General features: G+C 42.5%; 11 protein-coding genes across 13 annotated transcripts; 7 read left to right on the forward strand and 4 right to left on the reverse strand.

The window, feature by feature from the left end:
- The first annotated feature begins 92 nt into the window (after positions 1-92).
- LOC108602979 (SWI/SNF complex subunit SMARCC2) lies at positions 93-4,852 on the forward strand. 2 transcript variants are annotated; one of them, XM_017991363.2, is made up of 8 exons: positions 93-300; positions 392-517; positions 751-1,678; positions 1,735-2,065; positions 2,128-2,902; positions 3,016-3,214; positions 3,418-4,404; positions 4,467-4,852. In XM_017991363.2, the coding sequence occupies exons 1-8, from the start codon at positions 184-186 to the stop codon at positions 4,592-4,594; spliced, it is 3,591 nt and encodes a 1,196-aa protein (XP_017846852.1). In that variant the 5' UTR covers positions 93-183; the 3' UTR covers positions 4,595-4,852. The 2 variants fall into 2 exon arrangements, with proteins under 2 accessions (XP_017846852.1, XP_017846853.1); XM_017991364.1 differs by having other exon boundaries at positions 184-300; positions 3,640-4,404.
- An 818-nt stretch (positions 4,853-5,670) lies between these two features.
- Positions 5,671-7,012, forward strand: LOC108602984 (mitochondrial pyruvate carrier 2). Its single transcript, XM_017991370.2, has 3 exons — positions 5,671-5,967; positions 6,034-6,074; positions 6,456-7,012. The coding sequence occupies exons 1-3, from the start codon at positions 5,787-5,789 to the stop codon at positions 6,711-6,713; spliced, it is 480 nt and encodes a 159-aa protein (XP_017846859.1). The 5' UTR covers positions 5,671-5,786; the 3' UTR covers positions 6,714-7,012.
- An 88-nt stretch (positions 7,013-7,100) lies between these two features.
- LOC108602980 (vacuolar protein sorting-associated protein 45) lies at positions 7,101-9,090 on the forward strand. Its single transcript, XM_017991366.2, has 3 exons — positions 7,101-7,289; positions 7,346-7,544; positions 7,595-9,090. The coding sequence occupies exons 1-3, from the start codon at positions 7,197-7,199 to the stop codon at positions 9,025-9,027; spliced, it is 1,725 nt and encodes a 574-aa protein (XP_017846855.1). The 5' UTR covers positions 7,101-7,196; the 3' UTR covers positions 9,028-9,090.
- Positions 9,091-9,392: 302 nt separating this feature from the next.
- On the forward strand, positions 9,393-12,117 carry LOC108601472 (dynein regulatory complex protein 11). Its single transcript, XM_017989371.1, has 5 exons — positions 9,393-9,626; positions 9,697-10,688; positions 10,744-11,655; positions 11,715-11,885; positions 11,943-12,117. Exons 1-5 carry the CDS (start codon positions 9,393-9,395, stop codon positions 12,115-12,117), a joined length of 2,484 nt encoding a protein of 827 aa, XP_017844860.1.
- A 5-nt stretch (positions 12,118-12,122) lies between these two features.
- Positions 12,123-13,156, reverse strand: LOC108602976 (U6 snRNA phosphodiesterase). The gene is made up of 4 exons (XM_017991361.1): positions 13,007-13,156; positions 12,610-12,957; positions 12,528-12,549; positions 12,123-12,473 (listed from the first exon to the last, which is right to left on the reverse strand). The coding sequence occupies exons 1-4, from the start codon at positions 13,081-13,083 to the stop codon at positions 12,159-12,161; spliced, it is 762 nt and encodes a 253-aa protein (XP_017846850.1). The 5' UTR covers positions 13,084-13,156; the 3' UTR covers positions 12,123-12,158.
- A 190-nt stretch (positions 13,157-13,346) lies between these two features.
- On the forward strand, positions 13,347-14,973 carry LOC108603784 (metaxin-1 homolog). The gene is made up of 5 exons (XM_017992879.2): positions 13,347-13,575; positions 13,693-13,839; positions 13,982-14,260; positions 14,316-14,711; positions 14,884-14,973. Exons 1-5 carry the CDS (start codon positions 13,495-13,497, stop codon positions 14,950-14,952), a joined length of 972 nt encoding a protein of 323 aa, XP_017848368.1. The 5' UTR covers positions 13,347-13,494; the 3' UTR covers positions 14,953-14,973.
- LOC108603783 (methyl-CpG-binding domain protein 2) lies at positions 14,963-17,003 on the reverse strand. 2 transcript variants are annotated; one of them, XM_017992876.2, is made up of 3 exons: positions 16,807-17,003; positions 16,090-16,494; positions 14,963-15,829 (listed from the first exon to the last, which is right to left on the reverse strand). In XM_017992876.2, exons 1-3 carry the CDS (start codon positions 16,911-16,913, stop codon positions 15,346-15,348), a joined length of 996 nt encoding a protein of 331 aa, XP_017848365.1. In that variant the 5' UTR covers positions 16,914-17,003; the 3' UTR covers positions 14,963-15,345. The 2 variants fall into 2 exon arrangements, with proteins under 2 accessions (XP_017848365.1, XP_017848366.1); XM_017992877.2 differs by lacking the exon at positions 16,090-16,494 and having other exon boundaries at positions 16,807-17,000.
- A 65-nt stretch (positions 17,004-17,068) lies between these two features.
- LOC108603782 (AP-1 complex subunit mu-1) lies at positions 17,069-19,088 on the forward strand. The gene is made up of 3 exons (XM_017992875.1): positions 17,069-17,176; positions 17,237-18,168; positions 18,237-19,088. Exons 2-3 carry the CDS (start codon positions 17,347-17,349, stop codon positions 18,693-18,695), a joined length of 1,281 nt encoding a protein of 426 aa, XP_017848364.1. The 5' UTR covers positions 17,069-17,176; positions 17,237-17,346; the 3' UTR covers positions 18,696-19,088.
- A 64-nt stretch (positions 19,089-19,152) lies between these two features.
- On the reverse strand, positions 19,153-20,703 carry LOC108603781 (2-oxoisovalerate dehydrogenase subunit alpha, mitochondrial). The gene is made up of 3 exons (XM_017992874.2): positions 20,536-20,703; positions 19,950-20,478; positions 19,153-19,893 (listed from the first exon to the last, which is right to left on the reverse strand). Exons 1-3 carry the CDS (start codon positions 20,602-20,604, stop codon positions 19,178-19,180), a joined length of 1,314 nt encoding a protein of 437 aa, XP_017848363.1. The 5' UTR covers positions 20,605-20,703; the 3' UTR covers positions 19,153-19,177.
- A 224-nt stretch (positions 20,704-20,927) lies between these two features.
- LOC108604734 (probable tRNA (uracil-O(2)-)-methyltransferase) lies at positions 20,928-22,618 on the forward strand. Its single transcript, XM_017994316.2, has 2 exons — positions 20,928-21,201; positions 21,260-22,618. Exons 1-2 carry the CDS (start codon positions 20,928-20,930, stop codon positions 22,594-22,596), a joined length of 1,611 nt encoding a protein of 536 aa, XP_017849805.1. The 3' UTR covers positions 22,597-22,618.
- A 124-nt stretch (positions 22,619-22,742) lies between these two features.
- LOC108604735 (RNA-binding protein with serine-rich domain 1-A) lies at positions 22,743-24,149 on the reverse strand. The gene is made up of 3 exons (XM_017994317.2): positions 24,010-24,149; positions 23,786-23,944; positions 22,743-23,710 (listed from the first exon to the last, which is right to left on the reverse strand). Coding segments are annotated over exons 1-3 (1,110 nt in total). The 5' UTR covers positions 24,012-24,149; the 3' UTR covers positions 22,743-22,761.
- Between the last annotated feature and the right edge of the window lie 1,489 nt (positions 24,150-25,638).

Here is a 25,638-nt window from a genome sequence, read left to right on the forward strand (position 1 = left end):
CATTCTTACTATCGATGATAGGTTTTCCCTTCGAGCGCAGCTCAATACATATCTGCTGGACACACACTGTCATCCACAAGTTTTGATTGTGTGCGTCTTTTGCGGCTACGTCGTTTTCAATATTCATTTTAGAAGTGAAACTGTGGATAAAATCAAATAAAAGCATTTAAAAAGTGTTACACAATGAATACACTGGGTCCTAAAAAGGATGGTAGTCCCAATATTGACTTCTTCCAATCGCCAGAGACTCTGCAAGGCTTTGAGTCTATACGACTGTGGCTACAAAAAAATTGTAAAAAAGTAAGTACAACGCCGTCGCGAGCGAAAACAAAAATGGCGCTGCTCATAAATTGCAAGCATACAACAATTATAATGCATTTCTGTGTTTCAGTACTTGGCGCACAGCTCGGAGCCAATAACCAAGGAATCACTTGCACAATTGCTAGTACTATTTCTGCAATATGTGGAGGCTAAGTTGGGCAAAAACTCTACTGAGCCGCCGGCAACCAGAATCCCGGTAAGTACTCATGTATTAGTGTGCGTGTGTTGGGTAGGAGGAACACAGGGTGTTTCGTGTATGAAAAATGTTTTGTATCTACACGCGCGCTACAAATTGAACTCGAAGCAAATATTGTAGAAGGGGGCGCGCACGCGATTAGACTTTTGAATTACGAATACAGCTTTTTAATTTTAATTATGAGACAACTAAGAGATATTGTGGACTAAAAACTCATTTATAAATTTTTACAGATGCGCTGCTTCCTGGATTTTAAAAACGGCGGCGGTCTTTGCATTATTTTTTCAACCATGTTTCGTTTTCGCGCCGAGCAACGCGGAAAGAAATTTGATTTTTCAATTGGCAAGAATCCGACACGTAAGGACCCTAACATACAACTGCTAATTGAAATCGAGCAAGCACTCGTGGAGGCGGATCTATATCGCATACCATACATTTACATAAGACCAGAGATTGAGAAGAGCTTTGAGTCACGCTTGCGTGAAATTCTTGACAATCGTCGTGTGGAAATAGTCACAGAGGAAGAAGAAGCTACGCATATTGTTTACCCTGTCGTAGATCCGCATCCGGATGAATATGCACGGCCCATATTCAAACGTGGCAACCATGTGATGTTGCATTGGTATTACTTTCCAGAGTCCTATGACTCGTGGACTGTAAATAATTTCGATTTGCCCGATAATATACCTGACAATCCGGAGTCGCCAGCGGAACGTTGGCGCGTAGCAGCTTCCTGGATTTTAGATCTAGAGCAATACAATGAATGGATGGCCGAGGAGGATTATGAAGTAGATGAACTAGGTAAAAAGAAAACGCACAAGCAGCGCATGTCCATTGATGACATTATGTCCTTTGGTGATGACAAAAAGAAGCCCAGTACCAGCAGTTCAACTGGAAAGCAAAAGCGGCGCCGTTCACCATCACCCACAACTAGCACTTCGACTTCAAAGCCTGGCAAACGAAAGCGCTCGCCGGCTGTTATACACAAGAAATCACGTAACGATGATGACGAAGAAGATCTAACACGCGATCTTGACGATCCGCCAGCGGAGCCCAATATACAAGAGGTCCACAAGTCTGCGCATTCGTCACTTCAATCGACAGCAAGTCCTGCTCCGGGAAACAAATCGCGTGCTGACAATGATATGATGCCCATTAAGGGTGAGTTTACGCAATTTCCCCTCGTTGACAATTGTTTATAATTCTTTGTTGAACAGGTGGCACCATGACTGATTTGGATGATGAAATGACAGGTGGCAGCGGTGCACAAGCCATGTCCACAGGAGATGGCGATAATTCGCAGACGGGGAAAACAAGCGATAATAGCAATACACAGGAGTTTTCCTCATCTGCTAAAGAAGACATGGAGGATAATGTGACAGAGCAGACGCATCACATTATTGTGCCTTCATATTCTGCCTGGTTTGATTACAACTCTATACATGTCATTGAGAAGCGCGCCATGCCCGAGTTCTTCAACAGCAAGAACAAATCCAAAACGCCTGAGATTTACATGGCCTATCGTAACTTTATGATTGATACCTATAGGTAAATTATTTCATTTACGCTTGTGCAACTTTTTTTAAAAATTAACTTATTGTTTATGCTAGGCTTAATCCAACGGAGTACTTGACCAGCACTGCCTGTCGTCGCAATTTGGCGGGCGACGTGTGCGCCATAATGCGCGTACATGCCTTCTTGGAACAGTGGGGACTCATCAATTATCAGATCGATGCTGATTTGCGACCCACCCCAATGGGACCACCGCCCACTTCTCACTTTCATATCTTGTCGGATACGCCGTCAGGCTTGCAAGCAATTAATCCGCAAAAGACGCAGCAGCCATCAGCAGCCAAAACGCTACTTGATCTCGATAAAAAGCCATTGGGCAAAGACATGCCCATGGAGTGCGATAAGAGCGGTGGCGCATTAGGCATTAAAACAGAAACTCTTGAAAATGGGGCTGCCGGCGGCTTGAGCTCAGGCGTCAATCAATTCGGTCTCAAGCTGGATCAATATGCCAAAAAGCCGTCGGCCATGAAAAATCGCACAGCTGCAAGTATGTCACGCGAATGGACCGATCAGGAGACATTGCTGTTGCTTGAAGGACTCGAGATGCATAAGGATGACTGGAACAAGGTGTGCGAACATGTGGGCACACGCACACAGGATGAGTGCATTTTGCACTTTCTGCGACTGCCCATTGAAGACCCCTACCTAGAAGATGATGGTGGCTTTCTGGGTCCACTTGGCTGCCAGCCTATACCATTTAGCAAGTCGGGTAACCCAATTATGTCTACTGTGGCATTTTTGGCATCTGTCGTGGATCCTCGCGTAGCGGCGGCTGCTGCAAAGGCGGCCATGGAAGAATTTGCAGCTATTAAGGTATATAACTTATGCTACACCAGTGTAAGGTTACATACATCATATTAATAGGCTTTTAATTTAGAAATGAATTCAAAAATATAATTCTATATTTAAACACAATATAATTTTAGGACGAGGTGCCAGCCACGATTATGGACAACCATATGAAGAACGTGGAAAAGGCCTCCGCTGGCGGCAAGTTCAATCCAAATTTTGGTTTGGCTAACAGCGGCATTGCTGGCACGGGTAACGACAAGGAGGAGGATGAAACCAAGGAGGGTGCCACAAGCAACGATGAGGATGCCAAGGATGGTATTACCAAGAAAGACGGTAAAGGCACAGTCTCATTTACTTAAATTAATTTAATCGATGTTCTGCATGCCTCAAAAATATTTTTAATAATTTCTGTTTGTGATTCCTTTTATCTTTAAAAATTTGCATACATGATGTTCAATTGGCCAACTTTTTGTGTTACGTTTTTGTGTTTTGCACACACATTCATATACTTACACACACACACATACACGCCACAGATGATGCCAAGTCCAAAGACAAAACGAAATCGGATAAGTCCAACACAAACACTGACTCGACAAGCTCCACATCTTCCACCACAACAACAGCCAACACGACCAGCACGAACAATAACACTGATAAATCTAAATCTAAAGAATCGTCGCCCGGCGACAAAGCCAACAAAACCGACAAAACGAGCAATGCCTCAAACAAAACGGCTTCCAACTCCTCACCCACAGAGACGGGCACAGGCACCAGCAGCGATGTCGAAATTAAAATGGAAACCGAAACGAGTGGAGATGGCGAGATAAAGGAAGCCACAAGTGATTCCAACAGCGGCTCCAGCGGTAATGCTTTATCCAAGGAAGGCGCATTTAGTGAAAATAATATGCAAACAGCAGCAGCCGCTGCATTGGCCTCTGCGGCAGTCAAGGCGAAACATTTGGCAGCGCTGGAGGAGCGTAAGATTAAATCACTTGTGGCATTGCTGGTAGAGACACAAATGAAGAAGCTTGAGATCAAATTGCGACACTTTGAAGAGCTGGAGGCCACCATGGAGCGTGAACGCGAGGGTTTGGAATATCAGCGACAACAGCTCATCACCGAGCGTCAGCAATTCCATCTGGAGCAGCTCAAGGCTGCTGAGTTTAGAGCGCGTCAACAGGCACATCATCGTCTGCAGCAGGAGTTGCATCAGCAAGGTCAGGCTGCCGCTGTTGCCGGTGGCATGATACCACCACCACAACTACAGCAACAACAACAACCGCTACCACAGCCAGGTCCGCCACCACATCATCATCAGCCACCGCCGCTGCAGCAGCCGCATCCACATCCCCATGCGCATCAGCCTTTGCCGCCGCACATAGCACCAGGGGCCCCGCCTAATGGTGCAGCTTTTTCAGCGCCACCAGTGCTACCCCCTGCTGTTGCAGCACCGCCACCCGCACCAATAGCTGATCATGCAGCTCCTGCGGCGGCGCCTCCATCAGCGTCCATTCCCATGGGTATTTATTAAAAACTATTATTGTGAATAATATGAACAAGATTAAATATATTATTTTTGTAGACACAACGCCCCCAGCTAGTGCAGCGCCAACTGCTGAAGTCGGGACAGTTGCAGCGCCTCCAAGCATTCCAGCCCCTAGCGTTGTTGCTGCTGTCGCTGCCACGGCAGCACCCCCTTCTTCATCCTAAACGTATATGTAGGAAAACAAAACATAAATCTTAGCTTTAAGTTGCACTCTCTCAGTATGTATTGTATACTATTTTTCGCCCCTTTGTCAGCTCCCGTTTCACCTGCTCTTTTTAGTGTACTTATATATTTTGTTGTAGTCCCTTCCTTGGTAGCATCAAGTCATGTCTTACGTCTAGATGCGCATTCAATATCTATGTATACAGTTTTGAACCTAGTTTCAAACCCTGCAAAAACGTCTTAAGAAAATAAAGTCTATTCATGCATATGAACCTTGAATGTAATTTTTAATTATTGGAGTGGGCAATTTAATAATATTCCAGGCTTATTACCTAGATTCTAGAAGTTAAAGTCCGTGCAGTATTGAGCTAATCGATTACAAGTATCGAAATTCAAATGTTAATATTATCAGTGTTGATAAATATCATGTTGATTGCTTATATGTTTTTAAACAAATAAACGTAGCTAAGCACTTTTCTTGGTGATGAATCTCAGATATTGGCATTAATTTAACTAACATTTATGGTATGCATCTATATATGTAAAAAAAAATAATAAAATGCAGATGCATCAGGTGTCACGTGATGTTTAAAGAGAGGAACAGAGTGCGATCTCGGCTGTCGCGTTTTATTTATAGATATACATACGGCTCTTAGGCCATGCACTTGCATTTGTTTACGATTGTATGTGTGGAAATTAGCTTCCGTCAACATGCAGTGGGAACGGAAATTGGCACAGAGTCATGCGTTGAATTTTATGGTCAAGGTCAAGGACGTTCCGTATGTGCGTATGTATCATTAAAGGAAAAAAATGCTTTACTTAAATCAGATTAATTTTAACAAACTAGTTTTGTTCCTAATGCAATTTTAGAAAGTTACAGTATTGGATATGTAATAACATTCTCTCAGCAGTTGCTACGCCGTGTATGTGTATGTATGTATATACATATGCATAAATGTATCTTTCGCTCTCTCTCTCACTCAAACATGCAAACTATACAAGAAAGAGCGCAGACGCTGAGGGGCAGTGTTAATCTGCTCAACGCTTTGTTATTACACTATACTCCAACGATTCGTTTGTTCACTGCCACGCTAAACAACAGTACGAGTAAAACCGTCTGTCCGCTACGTTCGTCGTGAGCAGCTGTGCTGGTTGGAATTTTATTAGTTGTTGTTGTTTACGCGCACAAAAAAAATGTCTTCAGCAGCCGTTCAACCACCACCACCTGCTCCAGCACCGCGGCCACCACCCTCAACAGCAACAGCAGCCGCATCCGCTGGCAAGGGAATCCATTCAAAATTATACAATGGCTTAATTGGAGCTTGTGACAAATTTGTGCCAGCGAAAATGCGCCCACTTTGGCTACATCCTGCGGGTAAGTTAATACCAAACAGAGTGTAGAGCCTAAGCTAATTAACTTAATAATATTCGTTTGCTATAGGACCCAAAACGATATTCTTCTGGGCACCTGTGTTCAAATGGGTAAGTGACATTAGATTACATAATTCCGACTGAATGACCTTCGCCAATTTTCATTATCTTTGTCTGCTGCTGATATAAAAATCTACGCTACAATAATAAACAAATCTGCTTTATATTATTTTATGACGAGACGCCAACACTAATACATGCCTTTAATTGTTGTTGTTGCTGATTTAGCCAACCAGCTGCCTGTTCAGAACGCGTTATAATTGCGCATTTGTGTTTGTGAGATAACGTTGTGTATGTGCGTGTGTAAATGTGTGTTTACGTGCTGAGCACGCGCCAAAATTATGATAATTCAAAAAGATTATTTTGCAAATTGAGTTAATGATCGCAAAAATATTTGATTAGACTTACACAGATCTTTCTATTGACTTTCAGGGCCTGGTTGCTGCTGGACTCGGAGATTTGGCACGGCCGGCGGATACAATCTCCATACCGGCTTGCGGTGCACTGGCTGCCACGGGCATTATCTGGTCTCGTTACTCCCTTGTCATAATACCCAAAAACTACAGTTTATTTGCGGTGAATCTCTTTGTTGGCTTGACGCAAGTAGTGCAACTTGGCCGTGCCTTTAATTATCAGCAGGGTCAGGAAAAACTGAAGAAGGAGCAAGAAGAAAAACCAGCGGTAGCGTAAGGATAGCGGAGAATTCACTGGGTAGTTCAAATGTTTTCGAGCAGGGACATACGCACATTAACCAATTGACGCATATCAAGGCCAGTGCGTAACCAATTAAATGGTGTTTAGTTTAGTTTAAGAAAACTGACCATTATTTTTACTTATGGTTTGTTGAGGCCTTACTGAACGTGATTCATATTGCATAAGTTGTAAATGTTTGAGGCTTCGTATATATTACACGTAGTCTAATTGCACATATTTGTGATTATTTTTTTCAACAAAATATATATGTACATTCTCGAGACTGTAGAAAATAACAGCAAATTGTTTCTTATTTTAAAATTACGATAAGTTAAGTACGCAACTCTCAAATTTATCGATAACGAATATTGTGTGGGAGGTGGCGGTGGGCTGATTTATACATACATATATCTCATCTGGCAACAGCTGTTTACTTTTGTAGACACAATTTGTGAACATTAATAAAAGTGTTTTTTAAACATGAATTTAATCAGCGGTATTAAATTGTATATTGAGAAAATGTGCTCAGAGTCTGGGCCGGGCATGAAAATTCTGCTGCTCGACAAGGAGACGGTAAACATAAAATAAATATCCAATTAGTATGATTTTCAAAGTGCTACTCATTGCAGACAAGCATTATATCCATGGCTTTCAGTCAGTCCGACATGTTACAGCGCGAAGTGTATCTATTCGAACGCTTGGACTCTGGACGATCGAATGAGCGTTTAAAGTACCTAAAGTGTATTGTTTTCATACGCCCCACAAAGCAAAACATTCAGCTGCTCGCCACCGAGCTCCGAAATCCTAAATATAGCGCCTATTTTATATGTAAGTACATAATTCAATAATACATAATTACAGCTAATAGCGTTGTACAGATTTTAGTAACATTATACCACGGACGGATATCAAATACTTGGCTGAATGCGATGAATCGGAGTCTGTGCGTGAGGTCAAGGAATTGTATGCGGACTATCTGTGCGTGAATCCCAATTTGTTTTCACTAAGCCTGCCTAACTGCATGACGAACCTCAATTGGCTGCCCGATGCATTAACCCGCAGTGTGCAAGGCATAACGGCCGTGTTGCTCTCGCTTAAGCTTAATCCAGTTATACGCTATCGCGCTGGCTCGCAAGTAGCTCAGCTGCTGGCCAAGTTGATTTATGATCAAACTACGAAGGAGTCGGCATTGTTTGACTTCCGCAGCAATGTAGACGGCGCTGCACCGCCCCTGCTGTTGTTGCTGGATCGCAGAGATGATCCGGTGACGCCATTGCTGCATCAGTGGTCATATCAAGCAATGGTGCATGAGCTGCTACAAATACGCAATAATCGTGTAGATCTATCAGAGCGTCCCAATGTGCCTAAGGAGTTTAAGGAAGTGGTGCTATCCGGCGATCAAGACGAGTTCTATGGCAGCAACATGTATGCAAATTATGGTGAAATTGGGTCCACCATCAAGCAGTTAATGGACGAGTTTCAGCGCAAGGCCAACGATCATAAAAAAGTGGAGAGCATAGCTGACATGAAAAACTTTATAGAGTCCTATCCGCAGTTTAAGAAAATGTCTGGCACTGTGCAAAAGCATCTGTGCGTCATTGGTGAATTATCTGGCTTGACAACTAAGCGTAATTTGTTTGAGGTTTCCGAACTGGAGCAGGAGATTGCGTGCAAGGCCGAGCACTCTGCGCAGCTGCAACGCATCAAGAAGCTCATTGCCGATGAACGTGTCAGCATTGATGACGCTGTCAAGCTAGTTACACTCTATGCTTTGCGTTATGAGCGCCATGCAAACTGCGATACTTCTGGATTGCTTCAGATCATCAAGATGCGTGGGGGCAACACACAGATTGTGCCTGCGCTAATCGAATACGCGGGCACGCATGTGCGTCAGGGTGATCTGTTCAATATGGTGCGCATCACAGATGCCGTTAAGTTGACACGTCATCTTATCAAAGGCCTTAAGGGTGTGGAAAATGTGTTTACACAACACACGCCGCTACTTAAAGAAACGCTCGATGATATCTTCAAGGGACGTGACCTCGAACCGCAGTATCCAGCAATTAACTCGGAGCTGGTACCATTCCGTCGCCCACCACAAGAACTAGTGGTCTTTATAATTGGTGGCGCTACCTATGAAGAAGCGCTCACAGTGCATCAGCTCAACAATGCGGGACATAAAGTCATACTCGGTGGCACCACTATACACAACTCGCAGAGCTTTATCAGCGAGGCGCTAATGGCTACAACCGGCACACAATTTAAACATACGAAATCCATGCTTAAGTATTGTAATCCAGATAATCTTTAAGAACAAACAGCATTCCTTATAAACCACAACTAAACTATTGTTAACTATTTATGTATGCATGTATTTTATTATTATGCATGTATGTAATATAAAACATTTAAGCTATTTACTGACTACTTCTCTTATCATTGTTATATGTACCCAAAGACTATATAATAAAAATATAAACTTCTTACCACAGAAGCAATGTGTTTAATTTTTAAATGGAAGGGCATATACACCAATCAGGGAAATTGACCAATAAAGCAGTGAACACAGGGTAGTTCCCTTAACCAAGAAAATGGACACTGGCAACGAATTCCAAAGCCATGGCAACATGCTTAGTTGTTTATTTAACAATCAATGAGTTAAAACTGTACTTAGTCATGTCCAGCAGTTATTTTAACGAGATCTGGCATCAGTCCCAGCATGAATGCGAGCAGCTGGCCATCATTGACTATGAGCGACAGCATCAGAATGTGGATACCACTGTGGCAACACTTGGTGGCAGCTCTGTCGCAGCTGCAGCTGAAGCCAAGGCTTTGCTGCAGGCGAGCCTCTATGAGTTTTATTTGCGTTACATTTGTCTTAGCAATCGCTTAGAGGATGTTTATGATAATGCAAGTATCTTAGAAAGTTGAAACCTTTATTAGCTTCTATTTATTCTATTAACAAGCCCAAAATCTGCAGATGATTCAACCTCAGAAACGCGAACTGGTGCGCAAGCTATTGGACGGTTGCTTGGGACGTGTAGTTGAGCTGAAGCACGATTTGGTCACCTGTGATCTCATGGAGTTTAGCTACAACGACGATGTCGTAGATCGATTGCGCCTGACGCCTATGGAAACGGAATTGCGTATACCACGTTACTTTCTGCGCGAGCGAGAAAAGGAACTGGAATTGCGCAAGCAGACAATGCATGAAATACTAATTAAGCTGGGCTGGCTCGAGGAGCATCCACTGGAGGAGCCCTTAACTGAGATCGAGGCTATACGGCTGCTGCAGATGCATGAACGTGCGCGTCAAGGTCGTCTGCGTGCCCACTTTATGAAGGAGATACGCAAGGAGAAGGGCAAGGCAGAGGAGCGTGGTGATCGCACCGATTCGGGCCTTATGGCGGCTATGAAAATACAAAAGATGTGGCGCGGTCACACAGCACGTCGCATAACCAGGCGCCGCAAAATGGATGAGATGATACTAATAGGCATGTTGCCACCACCCGCTGCGGTCATAAAGGAACGAGCCGAGCGTCTTGAGCGGCACAATCAGACAGAGGTGAAGCGGCGACACGAGGCTCAGGAGAAGTATGCGGTGGAATTTGAAGCACGACAGCGAGCTATTCTAGAGGAGATTAAGCAGAAGCATGGGCCAACTATCAAAGAGGATATAGCAGATGAGATACGCGCCTGGGTGAAGGACTGCTATGACAAGACGGGCAAGCTGCCCGATTTTCCCTCAGAAGATCAGGGTGGTTCGTTGCATATTTTCAGCCGCCCAGGCACTGAGAGTGAGCACAGCCGCTCCTCGGCACGTTCTTCGAAGGAGTCACGCAAGACCAAGGACAAATCCAAATCACCAGCACGCAGCGGGGACTTAAATGTTAATGAAAACCAAGAGGAGGACATTAATTTTCAGCCCGCGACTTCTGTTTGCCTGCCAGATATACGCGCCGAAATTGAACAGTGAGTACGCCAAGTTATTTATCCATAGACATGGATGCTTTATCTCAAGTTTCAGCTTCAATGACACTTGGCGCGACAAGGACGAAGCCGGCGTGCTGAGCCAGGCAGCCTACGAGGACATGATCTATGCCGAGAAGTATCAAGAAGTGGAGCTGGAGTTTCGGCGTGCCGTGGATGATGTAATGCGTCAGGAAATTGAGCTGCTGCAAACTATGGTTGTGGGCAAGAAGATTAAAAAGAGCAGCAAGAAGACACGACGTTCCGGCAAGAAAGGCAAAAAGAAGAAGGAGAAGGATCTGACGCCAGACCGCACTACAGAGTCGCTGTACGAAGAGCTGGTAACCAATGGCATCATACGCAAATATCCGGAAATCAAATTGAAGCAATTCCTAGGCGACAAGGCGTTAACAGCACGCAATGGCACAAATCCCTCGCCGGGTGATATACGCCAGCTACTCATAGAGTATTGCATACTACCACTTGGCTCGCCGGCGATACACAACTGTACGCCGCTGATACGCTCCGTGCTGCTGGCCGGACCGCGTGGCTCCGGCAAGAAAGCACTGCTCCATGCAATTTGCACAGAGGTTGGCGCTGTTCTATTCGATCTGACTCCAGCAAACATAGTGGGAAAATATCCGGGCAAGTCAGGCTTGATAATGCTTATACACTTGGTGCTGAAGGTTTCTCGGCTGCTGCAGCCGGCGGTTATATATATGGGTGATGCAGAGCGTCCGTTTATGAAGAAAATTCCCAAAACTGATCGCACAGATCCCAAGCGCTTGAAGAAGGATTTGCCCAAGCTAATCAAAAATATTGCACCCGAGGATCGTGTCATCTTTGTAGGCACCTCTAATCTGCCTTGGGAGGCGGATCAGAAGATGCTGCAGTCTGTATACAATCGATTTATATATATTCCACGTCCCGATTATGGCGCCATGTCACATGCCTGGAAGACATTATTGCAGTGCGTATACCAGGTCATACTGTAGCCTCCAGCATGTAAACAATTTTCTGCTTTAACAGTGAGTACTCAGGGGGCATTTCCAATCTGGACACCAGTGCCATGGCTAAAATATCAGATGGCTATACCATAGGCGCCATTGATGCTTGCTTGCGTGAAGTCATGACCTGCAAGCGCAAGCTACAGCTGCGCTCGCAACCCTTAACCAATGCAGAGCTTATTAATGTGCTTTGGTAGGTAATGAAGAATTTGTCATAACGTTCAATTACTTATGTAATTACTGCTTACAGTACACGAGATCCTGTCTATCGCGAGGAAGAGGAAGCATTCGAATCATGGTGGTCCAAAACACCGTTGGGGCGCCGCCGTCAACGCTTTTTGGAGCTGGAGGAAGAGCACTTGCTTGAGGAACAAGCTCAACAGGCCAAGCAAGGCAATGGAAACAAAAAGAAAGGCTTTAATTAGGCTTCTTTTTAATACTTACATACTGAAATAAATGTGCATTGCTATCTTAATTTATAACGAAATTGCTTATTGCCACATTTACAGCGCACTTCATTTACATCCAACTTCAGAGTATCATGTGCATCCAATATTTGCTGCAGCTCATCAAGCTTGTCTAACAACAATTGCTCTTGATCACCAACACACCAGAGCAGGCTTATATGAAATGAAGGCGGCGCATAAAACTGCGCCAAGCGATATTCCCGCATGACCAAGTCAATGGGCTGTAATAGTTCAGTCATTTTGCCTCTGTATGCTGCATCCAATTCCACGGCGAGAAAGGTACGCGTGCGCTCTTCATTCGTGTAGACCTGCAGCTATATAATGAACTTTATATAGCAACAATTATTTTATGTTGTAGCTTTACATACCCAACGTAATGTACTGCTAAAGCTGTAAATAATAGGCATTTATAACAACTATTTATGTTTTTAGCGTGGACAACTAACTTACCCCACTTTACTATGCAGCGCTTGCTGTAACGATCGGGAGTATTCATCAATCTGATGATGTTGTAGCACCACAGTCTTGCTTAAACTTAAGTGCAGCCCTTCATTGGCCTGCAGTTTTATTAATTGCGACATTTTCTCTATAGCTTCTGATTGAAATTCTTCAAGCTGATCCATACAAGCTGTAGTTGGAACATAAACATACGTTGCCCAGTTGCCGCGCTCATGCTTAAAGCTGCGTATGCGGCCACCATGTAGCTCTGGATTTTCCTTACAATCTTCAGCATCATCCACGCTTGATTTTGGGGCTTTGGCACCTAGCAGTGAAACAGCTGTTGGCAATAATGCCGGTCTGACATTAGGTTGATTAGTTGAACTTAATGTTTGATTTCTATGCTTACCTCTTAAGTGCCGCGGGTCTTGTGCATTCCTCACCTTCAGAGCTTGAGCTACTGGCGTAATCAACAAGTGCTAACATACTATAAATTACATATATAACTTTAAATGTAAACACAACTGTGTTCAACTTTGCCAATCAACTCAAGCGTCAATAGCAGTTCGCCAATTTTAGTATATTTATACTAATTTTGTATTTGGCAAGAATCAATCCCACCATAGTATTGTGGATGATACTTGCTAATTTCGCGTCTTGCTCTCACCCATTTGACTGTCTTATGACTGTACTGCTCATATAATATTATTGTAGATAACACTTGCTTTTTAGCTCTCTCTCTCAGAAATGTCAATCTCAATATTCTCCGGCACATTTTGGTTCAACAAATAGCAGGCATTTATTTTTGATCAACCAAGTAAAATGCAACTTCGAGTACCTTACTAAATAAATTCAAATAAGTAAAACCCGCGACCAAGTCAGTAGAAAACAATAATAATGCAGTTGGGCTCAAAGCTGCACGTGTACAAGGGCGAGTGGGGGCTGCCCTCCATTGATTTCGAGTGCGTGAGAGCCTTGGTAAGTTTTTTAGTTGCATCATAATTAGCAACTCCTGATATCAGCCTCGTGTCTTTCTGCGCTTGTGGTATTAACCAATTTATATTTTATGTGGTGTAATTCAATTGACTCATTCAGTGCTTGCTGCGCTTCACTCGCTGCCCCATGGAGATAGAGACAAATGCCAATCCACTGCGTTCTGGCGCCGGAAAGCTGCCCTACTTGCATATAGGCACTGAGAAATTTACGGGCTACAGAGAGATCAAACGTGTATTGGATGCTGAGGTGAGTGGCACGGTGGTACGCACGTGCAACCAAAACAAAGTCGGGTGAATGAACTTGACGGAGCGGAGTATTTATAGAATTTGCAATTGGTTTGGTTGAAAGTGAAATTCATTTATTCATCTGTTTACTCTCTTGCTTGCAGGGCTATCCAATAGACGCGCATTTAAATACCAAACAAAAGATTCTCTCCAGCACATATAGTAATTGGGTATTCACGCATCTGCATGCTTACTATCACTACTTCCTGTACGGTGATCCCAACAACTATGATACGACCACGCGCGGCTTGTATGCCAAACGTACGCCGTTTCCATTTAATTTCTACTATCCGTCAACGTATCAGCGGGAAGCCTGTGATGTGGTGCAGGTGCTGGGTGGCTTCGATATAAATGACAAACTCGAAAAGCATGATACTGATTATGTGAGTATGCGAATTTATAGTAGTAAGCATTTACTAATAAGACTTCTACTGTTAGCTGGTGATGAATGCCAAACAGTGCGTCAACTTGCTGTCTCGTAAACTGGGTCGCAAGGTTTGGTTCTTCGGGGATACGTACAGCGAATTGGATGCCATTGTCTATAGCTATTTGGCCATAATCTACAAAATAACACTGCCACACAATCCTCTGCAGAATCACATAAAAGGCTGTCAAAATCTAGTGAATTTCATCAATCGCATCACTAAGGACATATTTCGCAATGAGTGCTATAGCTCTATAAAACTAACGAAAGGTTCAAGTGGCACCGACAGTACACTAACGCCCTCAGAGCGTAAATTTCTAGAAACTGAGCTAAATACCAAAATTGTAGCAGGCGTGGGCGCTCTGATGGCAATGGGCGCATTTGCTGCATGGCGCGGCGTTTATAATCAGGTGAGGATGACGATATTAGGTTAAGATTAAAGTATTTTGTTAATTTAAGTTTTGTTATTAGCTTTGGTATAAATTATTTATTTGGCTGCAAGTTATATACGACTAAATTCGAAATCGAAATTAAATCAACCTAAAATAATAAGAGCGACAAATTCTTTTTATTTCTTCACAGCTTACAATACGCTCGTCTGCAGATTTTGATGGCATTGAAGATGATGAGCTTGAAGAGGTCATGGATTAGTTTATGCTCCGTCTATGTGTAGTTGTAATAATCGTTGTATATTTTTAATATGTAATGAGAGCATAACTGTCGCCTATTTTTAAAAAATGCACAGCAACAAATGTTATGTCCCAAGGCAAAATGTTTAAATGAAAGGATACATACACATGTGTATTTAATGTTATGTATATGAAGCTATAACTTTTTGAAAACTGTATTTTAGTAACAAACTGCATCGCCATGGATTATAAAATTTAAAAGAAATTGTTACACCCATTTACTATTTGCTGTAATACATTACATTTTATTAAATGTCTAAGCTTAGCATTATACATATAAACTAATATTATGGTTGTAAAAAAGTGGTTAGTTGATGTATTCTTCTGCTGTACGGAAGCACGATTGCTATGCGATTTATATTTTAAGCGCCTCTTGCAGCTTTCGTCTTGCCACGCCTACACGATCTTCCTGCTTGCGTATATCGTCCTCGGAGATGATAACAGCATGCATTAGGGGCTGTTCGGGATTCATAAACGCTATGGCATTCTTGCTAAGTTCAGTTTTTGTGCAGCTTTGTCCATGTACGCCAGCATTGAGCATATGGAGCGCAGTGGCTACGGATTGCAAGACCGTCTGTTCATTAACATTTGGACCAACAGTGCGTATGGTCTTGGGCAGTGAAATATCGTCCAACTCTTCTCCGTTATCATGACAGGCACGCAAACGCTCCAACCGTTTCTCCCAGAACATCTGTTTGGGCTTCTCCTGGGCACCATGCTTAGCATCGTGTTTCACCTTGCTGGGCTCATGGTTGCGCACAACTGTCACCGGCTGTTTGAAAATGGACGCAGTCTGACGTATAGGTGGCACCAAGGATACATCTGTACGCAAAGCCCGGCTGCAAAGGTAGTCAACAAAAACTATTAGTTGTTTGCTTCAAATGTAATAAGAAGCGCAAGAAAAAGTTTAATCAGTGTAAATCTAATGTATATAGAGAACAAGCAACACTTAAGTTATATATGAGAAGAGTCCATGCAATTATTTGTTGAATTGTTTTTTAGCCAATTTTTGTTTATAGAATTTCGAATTTTGTTGAAAGGCACAATATTTGATAAGGCATGCATAGAGAAGCTCGGGGAGCCGTAGCCAAGGCTCTACCTGAATTCAACTTGTTGTTGCTGCTGCTGCTGCTGATGTTGCTGGCGCAGATTAGTTCCCGTTGAGGTTGCTGTTGTTGATGTTGCTGCTGCCAATGCTGCTGCTGCGGCGGCGATTGTTGCAGCATTTCCACCATTACTATTATTGCTATTGATTAAGTTCTCGGCTTGATTTCGGCTATATCTACGCTTTAAAGCATTTGCAGCGTTTCTTCCAGAGCCAACGTTACCAATAATAGCGCCAGCTGCATTGCATCTATACAGAGATATAGAGGGCGACGGCATTTGGCGATGTTGTTGCTGCTGCATTTTGCCGGTTTGAAAATCAAAGTTGCTTATATCAAACATCTCGGCGCCCAATTGACGTGCTAACTGCGGTTTGCTTTCAATTCTTTTGCCTGTTGGACTGTACACACATCCAATTTCATTGCAATTAGGTGAATTGTCAGGGGGCATTGGAGGTTGTGTAGTGTATGTATGCGTGTGTGAGTGTGTGTGTATGTGTGCGTGTTTGGTTGTGTATATGTGAAAATGTAATAACAAAAAAGTGGTGAGAAGTAATTAAAAAGTGTTTATATATACACGTGCAGTGGCAAAGTGTAAGTGTATGCAAGTTATTTATTATATTAAACGATTCGCCATCACCATTTACATACAAAAACGTAACTGTATGTGTATCTCGTTTGCTCAAACATCAGTAACGTTGTGGTTACCTTACCTATAGTAGAAAACGTCAATTCCGGCTTCTTCACGCTGCCAGCCTTTTGGCAATGCGCTGCAGTCAACGCGCTTTCGTTCGATTGTTATGTTTGGATTCATTTGCATACCAACAAATGTCTATATATTTTACACCTTTTGTTTATTTTTCTTGCTAGGGCTGTCACTGTCCCATCGAGTTGCACATTCTCAGAAATGTAATTTTTTATCGCTTATCGATATTAAGCCGCAACAGTGTTGCAAGTCGTCTGCAATTAAGGCTTAAGTAACACTGGCACTAAGTAAGAAAAAAATTTCGTGTGACTAAACTATAAATCTTACAGTTCTACTTGCGTGGAAAAGACAAAAACTCTACGCTTTATAATAATAATGTAAATATTATGACTGCGCACAATATTGGCATGACTTAATGTGTGTCATTTACTTTGTAGGCCCAAGCGGAGGACAGCAAAAACAGTTTGACATTCACATACTCGTTTTGAACAAGTGGCAGCTGCGAGCTTTTGTGGAAAGAAAAGAGCCATAGAAAAATTAAGCAATCATGTCTTCATCAGCCATTTTTGTGCTGGACGTAAAGGGCAAGGTGTTGATATCCCGAAATTATCGCGGAGACAACATTGACATGGCTGTAATTGACAAATTCATGCCGCTGCTCATGGAACGCGAAGAGGAGGGCCTTGTCACACCCATATTACAGACGTCAGAGACAACATTTGCCTACATCAAGACAAACAATCTGTATATTGTGTCCACAACGCCGCGCAACAAGAATGTAAATATTGCGTTAGTTTTTGTATTTTTACACAAAATCGCACAGGTGTTTGTTGAGTACTTCAAAGAGCTGGAGGAAGAGTCAATACGTGACAATTTTGTCATCATATACGAGCTGCTCGATGAGCTGATTGACTTTGGCTATCCCCAAACGACGGATTCGAAAATACTGCAAGAGTATATAACGCAGGAGGGACACAAACTAGAGCTTCAACCGCGCATACCCGTAGCCGTAACAAATGCGGTTTCTTGGCGTTCGGAGGGCATCAAGTATCGCAAGAATGAAGTTTTTCTCGATGTGATCGAGTCGGTTAATCTGTTGGCCAATGCCAATGGCAATGTGCTGCGCAGCGAAATAGTGGGCGCCATTAAAATGCGAGTCTACTTATCTGGCATGCCGGAGTTGCGCTTGGGCCTGAACGACAAAGTACTCTTCGAGAGCACTGGACGTGGTAAATCAAAATCCGTTGAGCTGGAGGATGTCAAGTTTCATCAATGCGTACGTTTGTCGCGCTTCGAAAACGATCGCACAATCTCCTTTATACCACCTGATGGCGAGTTTGAGCTTATGTCGTATCGCCTAAACACGCACGTAAGTAACAAGAATATTGTGAGCAAACAAGTAAGCAAGCTCAGCTATTAAAATCATTGTTCTTGCAGGTGAAGCCACTGATTTGGATTGAGTCGGTTATTGAACGACATGCCCACTCACGTGTGGAGTACATGATAAAGGCAAAGTCGCAGTTTAAGCGTAGATCGACTGCCAATAATGTTGAAATTGTTATACCTGTGCCGGCTGATGCGGATTCGCCCAAGTTTAAGACCACCATTGGCAGTTGCAAATATGCGCCGGAACAGAATGCTATTATTTGGACAGTTAAATCGTTCCCTGGCGGGAAGGAGTATCTGATGCGTGCTCACTTTGGTCTACCCAGCGTTGAGAATGAAGACAACGCAGAGGGCAAACCACCAATACAGGTGCGCTTTGAGATACCTTACTTTACCACATCGGGCATACAAGTGCGTTACTTAAAAATTATTGAAAAGAGCGGTTACCAGGCGCTGCCCTGGGTGCGTTACATCACACAGAACGGCGACTATCAGCTGCGCACCAACTAAAGACATCTGACAGACAGTCATTCCAGCCAAGCTAAAGCAAAGTAAATTGCTTCAGTCTAAGATACAACGCTTCACCTACACTGTGCGTGCCCGAATTAAGTCAAAAAGTATAATTTAAGTTAAGTCGAAAAAGCTTTTAAACTGCTAAGCAAATTGATTTTTATGTACTTATAACAAATTAACTGTTTACAATTTACATACTATATAGAAAATGCTGTTGTGAATTTGTTGTACAATTGCATAAAACTCAATTTACACATTTGCAGCTTACAATTCCTTTAATAAATTTGTATTGTTTTCTTTTGCGTATTGTATTTGTATTTGTAAATCGAAACTAATAAATTTTAACACATTTGTCCAAGAAAAACATTGAACCTTGGGTTGGACCCACAATAACAAATCTAGTTTTTATAAATGCTTAAGCTTAGTAAATGCACTTTGATAGTCTCTTCGTTAATCGGCTTTATAGAACTCTCAACGGCCTATTGTTTGAAGCTCTTCAGTGGATAGTGCTGCTTATGAGCTTCAATGTGACGCTCCATCTCACGTTGCTGCTCCAGCAAATGCTCAGGCATTTGCTCGTACACACCCTCGAACATCTCGCGCCAGTTCGGCTTTAGTTTCTTCTCGGAAATCGCAATTTGCTTGAGCACTTGTTTGCGCACACCATTGACAAACTCGGTCTCCTCATGCTCATTGAACCAGCCTTTGTGGATCATATAACTCTTTAGCTTGGATATGGGATGCTCGAATGTATTCCAGACTTCAATTTCATCAGCTGAGCGATAGGCAGTGCTGTCATCCGAGGTTGAATGATGACCTACACGATAGGCCAACGCTTCAAACACAATGGGCTTATTCTCGCGCAGCACATACTCGCGCGCCTTTTTCATTGCATTGTACACGGCGAATACATCGGTGCCATCGCAGCGTATGGTAGCAATGCCATAGCCCATCGGACCACGTCCAGCAATTCCATCGCCGCGGTACTGCTCATTAGAAGGCGTTGAGATCGCAAAACCATTGTTACGGCAAAATAATATAACTGGACACTCCAAAGTAGCAGCAAAGTTAAAAGCAGCATGTGCATCGCCCTCAGAGGCAGCGCCCTCGCCAAAATAACAGACCACGCAGGAATCGTTATCGGGACGGCGCTTAAGCGCATAAGCAGCGCCAACAGCTTGCGGTATTTGCGTAGCTGCAATCAATCAAATGCTTAACATTAAATTTTTTTGTAAAGAAGTTTATGCTTACACAATGGACTCGAGATGGTTACAAAGTTAAGCTCTTTGGAACCATAATGTACAGGCATCTGCTTGCCACGACCAAGATCATCGACATTACCGTAGCACTGATCAATAAATTGATCAATGCGGAAACCACGCCAGACTAAAACTCCTGCCTCTCTATACTGTCCGTAGATAATATCTTGCATATTCAGCGCTGCTGCGCTTCCAATATGCGACGCCTCCTCACCAAAGTTGGTCATGTAGAACGATATGCGTCCCTGACGCTGCGACTCATATAATATTTTGTCCATAGTAGAGAGTAGCAACATGTCGCGAAACATTTTCTCTACTGTCTCCCGACTAAGTTGAGGATCTTCACTCTCGTTGAGTATGTAACCATCGCGATCCATTACGCGATAGATTGGTATGGGCGCATAATCCTCTGGCATTGTTAGCTTTAGCGTGTTAACAAACGCTGCATCACGAGCACCTGGAAACGTGGTAGGCTGTTGCCCTTTTGCGCTATAGTAGCGTTGTACACTAACACAGCCAAGCTAAAAGAATAACAACTACTAGTCGAGCACTGTTAGCTTCAAGATTTTCATACAGACCATTTTAGCATTGTATCGCGCTGCACCAGCAGAATTTATCAGTTTTATAGATTTGCGCAGGAATGACATGTTTATGGACAACAACCTACAGTGGATAATCGGGAAAAACAGTTTATCTTAAATATATTGATCTGCGTTCTGTTTCCACCTTGTACTTTGATCAGCTGTGTTACGCAACAGGTTAGTGTTGATTAGCAGAGTATACAGCTCATTTTTTAAAAGCGGTAATTTAAATAAAGTCTGTGTTTAAAATAATTTTAAAATAAAATAGCTAAGTTTATCACCTAAAACTTATATTTATATATTTTATAAACATATAGTTTTAATTACTTGCTTGCCGGCACTTGTTGTGTGCAGCGTATTAGCCTTAAAGTGCTGGAAAACATTCAAAAATGGCAGCTGAGCAGCTTAGTGAGGAACAATTTTGGCACGCTATTGCAATATTAATTAAAAACTATCAAGCTGTAAATAAAAATATATTCGATGTGCAAATAACGCAAGTACAGCAGCGACAGAATGGCAAACTGGTTGATTGCCTGGACGATGAAGAGTTGGAACAACAGATGCGAGCAGATGCGCCTAGCAGAACTTGCGAAGGTTTTCAGATCAGTTTCAAGTATTTGACAAAAAAACAGTCTACAAATATCTTAGCGCGCGGCAATGTAGGCAAGTATGATTATAAAGCCTATATTAATATTATAATTTCTTAAATTAAATGTTGCAGATTTTGTTACACAAAGCTATACATGCCATTTTGTTGATGCTGCAGCTTTCGATGACTTCGAAGTCCGCCTAAGTGAGGGCAAATTTGATATAACCATATTGTCAACGCTGTCAAATAAAAGCGCACGCTTCGCAGAGTTTATTTTGCAGCCCAAGCTCTGGAGCTGGTCACAAAGTAAACGCAAAGTTGTCTCACAGAAATCATTGCGTTTAGTGAATGTGGAAAAATACAACGATCTGTACAAGGAGCTTAAGAAAAAACATGTACAACGTCTATTGGAGTATTGGCAAACATCCAAGGAGTCTACAGATCCGTTAAAGTTTATTCATGAAGATTTAGCTATCGCTGCGTATTTAATCATCTTGTGGAGCAGCACACAGGCAGAGTTCAAAGCATTTGGTGATTTGGGTTGTGGAAATGGACTGCTGGTGCATGTGCTTAATGCTGAAGGTTACAAAGGCTACGGCTATGATGTGAGGAAGCGAAAGCTCTGGTCCGTCTATCCAGAGGAAACTAAGAACAAACTCATTGAGCAAACTGTGGAGCCCAAGAGTTTTCAACTGGATTTTGAGGGAATTGACTGGCTGATAGGCAATCATTCCGATGAATTATCACCCTGGCTTCCAATCCTGGCAACCCGGCTCGGCACAAACTTTTTCCTGCTGCCTTGTTGCCCCTTTGAGTTAAGCGGCAGAAAATTTATACGACGTAATACAGGCATCAGTGCCTATCAAGATTTTGTGCAATATGCAGAACAGTTGACAATTGAGTGTGGCTTTGAAACGCTGCGTGATCGTCTAAAGATACCAAGCACCAAGCGCTTGGCCATAATAGGACTCAAGACTCAAGTCACAAAAAGTGTCAAATGTCTGGAGGACTTTATACAGCAACAGCTGCAAAGGAATGGCAAGGAAATGCAAATAAAATTGCGTGAAAAAACTGAAAGCGTGCGCAACTGCACGCAAGTGGACAAAGGTATAATAGATGTATTGGTTTTCAAAATATTTAAAATGCTACTCGATAGCGCAACAGAAACAGCAGAAGCAAGCTGGTTGCCTGGTGGTCAATTGAGCATGCGGCAAATCGCCCAAGCCTTAAGCAAAGCTGAGCTAGCCGGTATTAAGTCCGAGTGCGGTGGCATTAAAACTCTGCTACGTAATAAACATGAAATATTTGAGTTTTGTGGTCAGGATCTAATTGGTATACGTAAACCACAAGTAACATCAATGGATAACGCAAAAAATCCTTTGACCATTAAGAAACGTGCTTGCTTCTTTAATCAGAATCATCCACAAGGCTGTCCTTTGGAGGAAAGCTCATGTTCTTTTATACATTAGAATATAGTTATTTTTGGTGAATTTATTTGTATTTAATATATTTCGTGTCTTCTACATTTAAATATTGATTGTTTTTAATTGAAATCGATGTGCAACTGCTTTTATTCTTGTGTTTATTAATATTATTGTTTTTGTTGTTTGAAGCACATATCGTATTTTGACCCCTTAACGGGAGCTGTCTGAGCTGCTACGACGACGACGACGTATGGGTGATCGAGAGCGGCGCCTGGGCGAGTTGCGTCGGCGAGGTGAGTTGCGTCGACCGCCACCGCGATTATTAAAGCGGTTGAAAGGGGGCGAAGAGCGCCAACGTCCACCTTGTGGGCGACGCATTTGTGGTGATGGTCTTCTCATGGGCGGCCGTTGTTTCTGCACTAAAACAGGCGATACAGTTATTTCCTGTCCATCAATTTGACCGCCATCCATGTGTTTCATAGCCGATTCGCATTCCTCAGCCGTCGCATATTCTACATAGGCGACGCCACGTCCAAAATTCGGATGGTAGCGATCCGTTGGAAATTCTACATTCTTAACTGAGCCAAAACTACCAAATATCTCCATTACATGGTCCTTGGTCACGTTGCGCGTTAGCCGCCCGACATGTATGCGCACCGGCTTGGGAGTGGGAGAACGCGAACGAGTACGGCTGCGGGAACGAGAACGCTCACGGCGTTTGGGCGGCGGTGTTTTATCCACAGAGCCGCGTCCACGGCGACGTGGCGAGCGTGAGCGACTGGCTGAGCGTGAGCGATCTCGTTTCACATTGTTAGTTTCGCTGCCGGCAGCAGCTCCAGACCGGTCATTAGACGAACGACGTGCGCGATCCCTGGACCGTGTTCGTGTGCGCTGTACGCGATCTCGTTCACGCTCCGTGCGTTCACGTTCGGATTCCTTGCGTGACTTACTGCTCCCGCGTGGAGATTTGGTAGTCCTTCGTGGCGAGCGAGAAGTATCCTTACCACCACTAGCGCCGCCGCCACCACGACGGCGATTTTTTTCGCTGCGGTCAGAATCACTCGATGAGGACGAAGAGCTGGACGAGTCGCTAGAACTGCTTGAGCTGGATCGCGAGTCTGAACCGGAACTGCTTCTCGATGACGAGCTGCCAGAAGAGCTGCGCCGTTAAATCAAAATAAACGTTTAAGTTATTTCTAATGCACATGTAAAAATTAAAGATAAAATGAATTACCTTCTGCTCGAGTCACTGCTCGAGGAAGCAGAGCCGCGTCGTTTGCGCTCTCGATCTCTGCGTGAAGTGCTGCTCGTGGCGGCTTTCGCGTCCTTCTCTTTTACGTCTTTCTCTTTATTTTCCTTTTCGCCATCGGCGGTGGGAGACCGGGCACGCGCCCTGATGCGTTGAAAAAATCATTGCCTTAGTACACTTGAGCTCAAATAAATATGAGTTTTACTTACATCTTTTCGTAAATTCAATCTAGATTTTTTCAGTTATAACTTGTCAATTGCTTAACTTAATACAGAGAAACAAATCCTTTTAAAATCTTTAAATATACACAATAATTAAAAATTGGTCACAAATGCAAATAGAGGTGCATGGAAAAGTATCGTTCCACCGCCACAAAAGAGTCAATCAATTCGATTGCTAGATAGCTTGATACTTTAATATATATTACAGTGACTTATGAGTACTTGTGAAAACAAGTAAATAAACAGTGTTGGAAATTCTTGTTTATTTTATTTAAACGGTACGGTATTTAAATGCTTGTATTTTTTATTTATTAATTAAACTAAAATTAACAGTTCCAAATGTGAGGACATCACTTCAAACAATTATAAGAATGAGATGAGAATAATGCTAATTTAGTAATAAATATCATGATGAATTTCCAGTTAACAAATGGATCTACTTATTAATAATGTGCATTTTATTAAATCAACTTTATTTTATTATAAATTAGTGTCGTAAGCTTAAATTAAAAAGCACAAAAATATCTACGTTAGTTTAGATGCGGTCTAATGCTGCGAAGAATTTCAATTACCTCGAATTGAAAGTCCAGTTTGACATCAACGCTCATCCGTTGCATATGCGGCTTCACTGAAGAATTGAAGAATGCCCGGTCAGGATCAGCTTCCACTACGCCATGCATTGATGAATTTATTGAAGAATTGAAGAATAAAATGTTAGGATCAGCATCCACTACATTATACTCTTCAGCTGTTGTACTGCTGGCGCAATGCTCATTCGATTTTGCGACAACGTTTTCCTCATAATGTTGCTGGACGGCTGCAGATCCTCCTTCCACCTGTGGCTGTTGAGGTTTTAATGTGATATTATCATTTCCGATTTCTGGCTTGTCGACTATTAAAAAGCGAAGCTCATTTTCGTATGCAACGTGTTTGCTGGATCCGGTCTGAAGATTCAGTTTGAGCCTTTCCATGTATTTACTTCTTAAACCTTTCCAGCGGTTCAATAAAAATTTTGCAATTGCATCCTTTTCGGGGCTGTCTAACATTTCAAAATTGGCGCACAGTTCTTGCCCAATTTGTGTCCAGGCCACTTTGCGTAGAGCCCGATTTCTAAAATCCCTATTTGTGTGGTCCCATAGTATCGGGTGGTTCTTTACAGCATCAATGAAATCATACATTGAATACCGCACTCCAGCGGCCTCCAAAATCTCCTTTGCCATGATGAAAATAGTTATAAATTACTATAAATTAGAAATAGTTCCTTTCTGTTTTATATGTGTTCTACATACATATGTGAAGGCGAGAAAAACGCGCGATATCTAAAATAAGATTATCGAATTTTTTGTAGCAATTGTTTTTTCGATTTTCACTCGATGTTTTAGTTCTCCGATGTTTTTATGCGACACTAATAGACATTGATAGTTAATTTTTACTATAATAAATGTTAGCATTAAAAAATGCGGGAGTAGCATAACGATAGAAATAATTAAAAAGAAATTGTATTATTTTAACTAACCACTAAGGTCAGATTGCTTTGTACTATATAAGTAGGTATTACTGTATTTAAAAGAAATCATATATTACTTATTTTTATTAATTATACTTTATTTAGCATGA

The sequence above is a fragment of the Drosophila busckii genome, chromosome 3R (genome assembly GCF_011750605.1).
Source record: "Drosophila busckii strain San Diego stock center, stock number 13000-0081.31 chromosome 3R, ASM1175060v1, whole genome shotgun sequence".
NCBI classification, from domain to species: Eukaryota; Metazoa; Arthropoda; class Insecta; order Diptera; family Drosophilidae; genus Drosophila; species Drosophila busckii.

Bases quoted from the DNA above. Each gene is read 5' to 3' on its own strand.
- LOC108602980 (XM_017991366.2), top strand. From the start codon at position 7,197: ATGAATTTAATCAGCGGTATTAAATTGTATATTGAGAAAATGTGCTCA. The intron at 7,290-7,345 runs GTAAACATAAAA...TACTCATTGCAG, and splicing joins TGCTGCTCGACAAGGAGACG to ACAAGCATTATATCCATGGC. The intron at 7,545-7,594 runs GTAAGTACATAA...AGCGTTGTACAG, and splicing joins ATATAGCGCCTATTTTATAT to ATTTTAGTAACATTATACCA.
- LOC108602984 (XM_017991370.2), top strand. From the start codon at position 5,787: ATGTCTTCAGCAGCCGTTCAACCACCACCACCTGCTCCAGCACCGCGG. The intron at 5,968-6,033 runs GTAAGTTAATAC...CGTTTGCTATAG, and splicing joins ACTTTGGCTACATCCTGCGG to GACCCAAAACGATATTCTTC. The intron at 6,075-6,455 runs GTAAGTGACATT...ATTGACTTTCAG, and splicing joins GGGCACCTGTGTTCAAATGG to GGCCTGGTTGCTGCTGGACT.
- LOC108602979 (XM_017991363.2), top strand. From the start codon at position 184: ATGAATACACTGGGTCCTAAAAAGGATGGTAGTCCCAATATTGACTTC. The intron at 301-391 runs GTAAGTACAACG...TCTGTGTTTCAG, and splicing joins TACAAAAAAATTGTAAAAAA to TACTTGGCGCACAGCTCGGA. The intron at 2,066-2,127 runs GTAAATTATTTC...TGTTTATGCTAG, and splicing joins TTTATGATTGATACCTATAG to GCTTAATCCAACGGAGTACT.
- LOC108603782 (XM_017992875.1), top strand. From the start codon at position 17,347: ATGTCTTCATCAGCCATTTTTGTGCTGGACGTAAAGGGCAAGGTGTTG. The intron at 18,169-18,236 runs GTAAGTAACAAG...TTGTTCTTGCAG, and splicing joins CGTATCGCCTAAACACGCAC to GTGAAGCCACTGATTTGGAT.
- LOC108602976 (XM_017991361.1), bottom strand. From the start codon at position 13,083: ATGTTAGCACTTGTTGATTACGCCAGTAGCTCAAGCTCTGAAGGTGAG. The intron at 12,958-13,006 runs GTAAGCATAGAA...ACCTAATGTCAG, and splicing joins AGACCCGCGGCACTTAAGAG to ACCGGCATTATTGCCAACAG. The intron at 12,550-12,609 runs GTAAGTTAGTTG...TATTATTTACAG, and splicing joins GCGCTGCATAGTAAAGTGGG to CTTTAGCAGTACATTACGTT.
- LOC108601472 (XM_017989371.1), top strand. From the start codon at position 9,393: ATGTCCAGCAGTTATTTTAACGAGATCTGGCATCAGTCCCAGCATGAA. The intron at 10,689-10,743 runs GTGAGTACGCCA...CTCAAGTTTCAG, and splicing joins ATACGCGCCGAAATTGAACA to CTTCAATGACACTTGGCGCG. The intron at 11,656-11,714 runs GTGCGTATACCA...CTGCTTTAACAG, and splicing joins GCCTGGAAGACATTATTGCA to TGAGTACTCAGGGGGCATTT.
- LOC108604734 (XM_017994316.2), top strand. From the start codon at position 20,928: ATGGCAGCTGAGCAGCTTAGTGAGGAACAATTTTGGCACGCTATTGCA. The intron at 21,202-21,259 runs GCAAGTATGATT...TAAATGTTGCAG, and splicing joins CTTAGCGCGCGGCAATGTAG to ATTTTGTTACACAAAGCTAT.
- LOC108603781 (XM_017992874.2), bottom strand. From the start codon at position 20,604: ATGTCATTCCTGCGCAAATCTATAAAACTGATAAATTCTGCTGGTGCA. The intron at 20,479-20,535 runs GTCTGTATGAAA...TTATTCTTTTAG, and splicing joins CGCGATACAATGCTAAAATG to CTTGGCTGTGTTAGTGTACA. The intron at 19,894-19,949 runs GTAAGCATAAAC...GATTGATTGCAG, and splicing joins AACCATCTCGAGTCCATTGT to CTACGCAAATACCGCAAGCT.
- LOC108603783 (XM_017992876.2), bottom strand. From the start codon at position 16,913: ATGCAAATGAATCCAAACATAACAATCGAACGAAAGCGCGTTGACTGC. The intron at 16,495-16,806 runs GTAAGGTAACCA...ATGTGTGTACAG, and splicing joins ATTGACGTTTTCTACTATAG to TCCAACAGGCAAAAGAATTG. The intron at 15,830-16,089 runs GTAGAGCCTTGG...CTACCTTTGCAG, and splicing joins CAACAACAAGTTGAATTCAG to CCGGGCTTTGCGTACAGATG.
- LOC108604735 (XM_017994317.2), bottom strand. The intron at 23,711-23,785 runs GTAATTCATTTT...TTAACGGCGCAG, and splicing joins AGCAGTGACTCGAGCAGAAG to CTCTTCTGGCAGCTCGTCAT.
- LOC108603784 (XM_017992879.2), top strand. From the start codon at position 13,495: ATGCAGTTGGGCTCAAAGCTGCACGTGTACAAGGGCGAGTGGGGGCTG. The intron at 13,840-13,981 runs GTGAGTGGCACG...TCTTGCTTGCAG, and splicing joins AACGTGTATTGGATGCTGAG to GGCTATCCAATAGACGCGCA. The intron at 14,261-14,315 runs GTGAGTATGCGA...TTCTACTGTTAG, and splicing joins AAAAGCATGATACTGATTAT to CTGGTGATGAATGCCAAACA.